This window comes from Crocuta crocuta, unplaced genomic scaffold (genome assembly GCF_008692635.1).
Source record: "Crocuta crocuta isolate KB4526 unplaced genomic scaffold, BGI_CrCroc_1.0 scaffold214, whole genome shotgun sequence".
Lineage (NCBI taxonomy): Eukaryota > Metazoa > Chordata > Mammalia > Carnivora > Hyaenidae > Crocuta > Crocuta crocuta.
Window position 1 is genome coordinate 1,315,548 of NW_027529999.1, and position 6,281 is coordinate 1,321,828.

Below are 6,281 nucleotides of genomic sequence, written 5' to 3' on the forward strand. Positions count from 1 at the left end.
ATGGGATAACTCTTATTAGTTGCTTTGGCATATTAAGCAACTCAGAGATTTGAGATCTTGTATTTGTAAACATCACCGTTTTGACTGGTTTGTAGTTCCCACCATCAATCCACGTTCCGCATGGGGGAGCGAACAGACAGAGACTGGGTAGAGCGAGGAGACTGGGCAGCACATACCGGGTCGCAGCCATGCTGCAGGCGCTCAGTCCAGTGAAGATCTCAGCATCTTTCTCTGTCACCTTCACTGGCCCTCTACACACGTGCACGCATATGTGCTCACATGCTCACAGCTCCAGTGTCTGGTCTTCCCTGTACTCCCGGAGTGTCATGCACACACCCGCCTCACGCACTCACACAACGCAGTGTCTGGCCTTCTGTACTCCGTGAGAGGGCTGTCCCGCTGGCCTTCAGTCATTGGCCCTGGGGAAGGATCACATTGGAGTTGCAGACCTGTAACCAGAATTCTGGCTCCGTCACTGTCTATGGTCGTGACTATGTTACTTAGTCCCTCTTAGAGTCCCCTCCTTCTTATATGTGGGCGGAGGGTGTGTGCAGGATCATATGTAATTCAGAGGTAATGACTGACCCACATTGTTTTACCACAAAGGGGCCAGATTGCTTGGGTTTGAATTTTGGCAGAGTGGGTCTGTGATCTTAACAAGTCAAATAATCTGTGCTTTGGTTTCCTCATCTGTAATAGTGTCCATTGCACAGGATCACAGGAGCATTTCATGGAGTCAAAGCATGTTCAGCACTTAGAGATACGTCTAGTATACTGTGAGCTACAGATGGACTCTTCTCATTATTAATTTTTTTAACGTTAATTTATTTTTGAGAGAGAGAGACAGAGTGGGAGCAGGGAGACAGAGAGAGGGAGACACAGAATCCGAAGCAGGCTCCAGGCTCTGAGCTGTCAGCGCAGAGCCCGATGGGGGAGTTGAACCCACGAATTGCGAGGTCAAGACCTGAGCCAAAGTCAGACACTTAACCAACTGAGCCACCCAGGTGCCTCGACTCTCCTCGTTATTAATATGTACCTTACAGGGTTGTTACGTTAAGAACATGATAAATTATGTGAAATTCTCTACAGATGTCTATGTTTAAAAAAAACCTCTTTTCTAGTTAGAGCACTGTTTTAAAGACAGGTTACCATTACTGGACATGTGTTGATGTGGAAAACCTGCAGTTCTCACGTGGTGCCACTGTGGTGTTGTCCCGGCACCACAGCCGTGCTGTCCCGGCGCTGTCGCAGCCTCTCTGCCTGGTGCTGCCCCGGCGCTGTCGCAGGCTCTCTGCCTGGTGCTGCCCCGGCGCTGTCGCAGGCTCTCTGCCTGGTGCTGCCCCGGCGCTGTCGCAGGCTCTCTGCCTGGTGCTGCCCCGGCGCTGTCGCAGGCTGTCTGCCTGGTGCTGCCCCGGCGCTGTCGCAGGCTGTCTGCCTGGTGCTGCCCCGGCGCTGTCGCAGGCTGTCTGCCTGGTGCTGCCCCGGCGCTGTCACAGGCTCTCTGCCTGGTGCTGTCCCGGCGCTGTCGCAGGCTGTCTGCCTGGTGCTCTCCCGGCGCTGTCGCAGGCTCTCTGCCTGGTGCTGCCCCGGCGCTGTCGCAGGCTCTCTGCCTGGTGCTTTGTGTTTGGTAGGAAGACTGTTGATTGTCCAGGAGTTTGCTTGCTGTGATTCTGGTGTTGCTTTCTTTCCTTGTCTTCTCTTAATAGAACGAGATGGTTCGGGAGCTCGATGGCCACGTCCTGAAGTGTGTGAAAGACCAGAATGGTAATCACGTGGTTCAGAAATGCATCGAATGCGTGCAGCCCCAGTCTTTGCAGTTCATCATCGATGCGTTTAAGGGGCAGGTAAGTGACTTAAGAAGAAAACAAGGGAAACAAGTTGGTGGGTGTTTCCATTGTGAACAGACAACAGGGTAGCATTTGTGGGGTGTCCCAAGTAGCCACCCCATCAGAGTAGCTCCTCATTTCTCCTTTTGTCCTGTGTGTGTCATAGGAGCCTCTGCTCTGTGCTCTCAGCACCAGCTTCTGAGCAGTTATTTTTATTATACCATGATTTTTCTAGAACCGCCCTTTAATTGGCTTTTGTCATTAATTTCTTTTTCCTGTAGCCTCATCCTCGCAGTCTCTTAAGCTCTGAGGAACAAAGAGAGTGAAACACATCTCCTTCTTGGGTCTGTGAAATTGGTTTTTGTTATTTACAGGGAAAAAATGGTAAATACCAAGTAGATTTTCAGGTGTGGTCATGTGTACCGCTAAGCCTAGATTGAAAGTGGGATTTTAGAGTTGTTTAGGTTTGGAGGTTTGCTCAATTATAGCAATGGTGAGACTGCAGGCTTTAACTCGGGGGGCCGGGGGTGTTTGGGTTTTCTCAATTAATGAAAAAGAGTAGATCTGTTTACTTTAACATTTTACATTTATGGAAATCGGCAACAAAGAAAGTAAAAGTAGATTAAGCCACCAAATGGGAGAGAATATTTTCAAGATAAAACTGTCAAAGAATTAATAACTGGAATCAAAAGAGTACAGTACTAATTAGTGTAAAAACGGGCCAGAGGCAGTAACAGACAAAAGAAACACAAATTGCCAGTCCACCTATGAAAAACGTAATTCTGTTAGTTAGTCATGAAAAGGCAAAATAAGGTCACAGAGGATAGGCCACTGTTCGTCCGCCAGTCATGGTGTCCTGGTGGTAACGTGAGATCTGATCACCACTGGTGGGGATCGATATTAGCACAGCCATTAGGAAAACAATGTGTGTCATCTCTCAGAGTTCAACATTTATGTATCCTGTGGCGTGGCTCCCCACCTAGGTGTGCACCCAAGGGAATGTCCATGTGTGGATGCTACTGAGACATATTTAGACATGTTGAAAGCAGCATTAATTCTCCTAGAAATGACTGAAGAATCTAGAGGGTTGGGCAAAAGTTAAATTAGCAAACTGAGATACTTGTCCGGCAGAAGCTTCACGGTAGAGTAAGTGAATACATGAACCATGACGTTGAGTGAAATAACGTTAGTCTGTTACAGACTGTGAGTTTTTAGCATTTTTATAACACCGAGCAGTCGTGCACACATACAGCTACATATAAACCCGCATAAAAAGCACTTGGTGCCCAGACATGTGGTCCACACCTGGGAAGTGCGAGCTGTTGCTTCTGTGCTGCTTATTCCTGTGATTACTCCTGGTGACGGAGCAGAGACGCGGGCTCCCCCAGGTCATCCCAGAATCGAGACCCAGCGGTCTGGAGCTGCAGCCCGCGTGCCTATCTTATTCCAGACCCAACAAAAGAGGGAGCTTTTCTTCCTCATTGCTGGAAAAACACCCTAATTAAATGTAGAAGATTGCAGTGTTGGTTAGATGAAAACATGTTATGATCCTAGCCCTTTCTTTTTCTGTTTTTAACCTTGTCCTTTGACACTATGGACTCTTAATTATGTTTTTATGAACAACTAATTCTCTGTTCCTTTCTAAGCTTCTTGGGAAAGGCCTTTTCAGCTCTGAGTTTTTGTACCTGTCCCTATGACACACACACACAGCCACACATGCACACACACGTGTACACACATACACATACACACCTTACTATTTGTAGAGAGAACTCAAATGTGCATATTAATAATTTGGGCTTTTGAGTCAGACTGGGGCCTAGTATCCCGGCTCTGTCAGTTACGATCCGTATGGCTGCAAGCTCATTATATAAACTTCTAGGAGCTTCAGTGTTCTCATTTGTAAGCCAAGAATAATTCTTACTCTCTCTGTCACAGTCTTTGTGAAGATTAACAGCATAATGTGTACATGAACGACACCAAAGCATTGGAAGTGGCACCTGTCAATTTTGGCTTTGTTATTTGTTCGTCTGCCCTAGGTATTTGCTTTGTCCACGCATCCGTACGGCTGCCGAGTGATTCAGAGGATCCTGGAGCACTGCCTCCCCGACCAGACACTGCCCATCTTAGAGGAGCTGCACCAGCACACAGAGCAGCTTGTACAGGTAGTGGGGTTGCCGGTACAGTAACTGCAAACACCTGTGCACTCATGCCGGCCCAGAGCTTGTGTGTTTTCTCAGCACAGGTACCCTTTCCTGAAGAGTTCATGTTCATGTGTTTAAAATGCCCATTGAAGTTTTGGGGCAAGTCTTCATGAATACCGTCCCCGTTTGTGTTTGATGAATATGGGTGATGACGAGAGTCCTGGCCTAGGAGTGAAGGGCATTGCCCGCCCGCCCCTGTCGTGGACCGGCTGGCCGTGTCGCCATAGGCGGACCATTTAATCTCTCTGGGTCTTAACCTCATCATTTCAAATGAGCTGAGTGGATTAGGGGACTTCTTTTTCGCTTTGATACTTTGTTTTGCTTCTGCCACTCAACATTTCTCCCACCTCCCAGCAGCCTGTAGAATACTCTCTACCCGTAGGCTTGTTGTGCGGAAGCAGCATTTTTTTTTGGTGTTTGTAGCTTGTTCTGGTGTGATGTTACAAATGCGTATTAAATACTCATTGTAGAAAAAAATTGGAGGGGGCGCCTGCGTGGCTCAGTTGGTTAGGCGTCCCTTGATCTTAGCCCAGTTCTTGATCTGAGGGTCATGAGTTCAAGCCCTGCATCGGGCTCCATGCTGGGCGCGAGAGCCTACTTAAAAAAGAAAAAAGAAAAAAAATTGGAAGTACAGAAGTAGCAACAAAACCAAAAAAAGCATCTGTAATCTACCACGTAGAAGCAAACACATTTGGTCTTTGCGTTTGTTTTTTAGAAGTATTATTTGTACACTCTTAAGTTTTTACATCTTATAAATAAATATTTTTGCCTTTGGAATTCTTATACACGTTTATTCTCTTAAAAGTATCTTTACCTATAGATGAATGAATACATACCTTGTATGCTTGTGATAGCGTTTAATTAAGTATTGTCTGTTTTGTTGGACAGAAACATTGTTTCCCATTTGTCTTAGAGCTAAATTTCTGTTTGAGAGAAAAATAGCTCTTTATTCCCACCTACACCCTCCCTCCTTCCCTCCTTTCCTTCCTTCCTTTTTTAAACAAGAAGAGAGGCCTACTTTTTGGTGTCTAGTACTTTTGAAGAACCCAACTAGGATCCTTGGGCATAAATAAAGAGAAATATTCCATTGTCTGGTAATAGGTTCCTGTTTTGTAATGATAGAGTAAAATTGTCCTATCCATTTTAAAAATTCTTAAGTGTTCATTAGTATTCAGGCAAGCCCTTGCGGTGCTATAGGAAGGTAGGTAGATGTTGATTAGATATAAGGATTTAGGTAACCCACAGAACTAAGTTTTACATGAATTTTATTTCTGTTGTTTCTCAAACAGGATCAGTATGGAAATTATGTAATCCAGCATGTATTGGAGCATGGCCGTCCTGAGGATAAAAGTAAAATTGTAGCAGAAATTCGAGGCAACGTACTTGTACTGAGTCAGCACAAATTTGCAAGGTAAGTGCTTTGAATTGTACAGACTTACGGAGTATTTCAAGTCTAGGGAGACAGAATGAATTTTCATTCTCTTTTTTAAAAAATGTTTTTTCAAGGTATATACAACTTAAAAAGTCAAATGGTTCTGCTGTTAGAGAGTATAAAACAAAGCAGGTCCCTTAGTGGCTCTGTACTCCCCCAGTCACCCACTTTGAAATCTGGGGATTTAATTTAAATTAAAATTTATTAAATTTAAGTTTGACTCTGGGAATCTGAAGAACTTAAATCTTGTACTTTGGTGAACTGGACATTTTATTAACTTACTTGTTCAGGATCATGCAACGTTCTTTACTCAGTTTCCTCTCTGGTGCCGGAACTGAGAGGCAGTGTTCCATGTTGATGTATAGGCAGTAGTGCTTAGAGTCTCTTTTCCAGTCTACGTATTGTGCCAGATCAAGAATAAAATGTGCTCGGTTTTCCCAGGCTGTGAAAGGTGTTTTAGGTGACTCACCATGAACAGTGGTTGGAGAAGAAATCGATGGCCCTTCCAAGGGATTAGTGGTAGGTCTTCTAAGTGGAATGTGTGTACTCCTGGCACAATACAGTCATTTGTATTCTGGGAATATTTTTCTCTGATTTTTAGGATAAATTCCAAAGCAGCTGTGACTCTACAACCTTGCTGTTTTTAAACTGTTTGTCTCTGAGTTTTGAAATTTTATAACACGGCAGCATGGAAAATAGAGAACGGAAATAAAAGCACTCCTAGACCCAGTGTCTTAGCAGCCTAACCATGTCAGGGTCTCTGAGACCTTGTATTTCCCCCCACCCCCTCCTTTTTTTTTTTTTTTTTTTTTTTTTTTT

At 44.8% G+C, this 6,281-nt stretch overlaps 1 protein-coding gene across 1 annotated transcript in view; it reads left to right on the forward strand.

Annotated features, from left to right (window-relative positions):
• The window catches only part of PUM1 (pumilio RNA binding family member 1), a 126,839-nt gene that overhangs the window by 111,858 nt on the left and 8,700 nt on the right, over positions 1-6,281 (forward strand). The window contains exons 17-19 of the mRNA XM_077763553.1: positions 1,707-1,844; positions 3,866-3,991; positions 5,320-5,441. Of these exons, the coding sequence (XP_077619679.1) occupies positions 1,707-1,844; positions 3,866-3,991; positions 5,320-5,441 (386 nt within the window). The remainder of the gene's footprint in view (positions 1-1,706; positions 1,845-3,865; positions 3,992-5,319; positions 5,442-6,281) is intronic.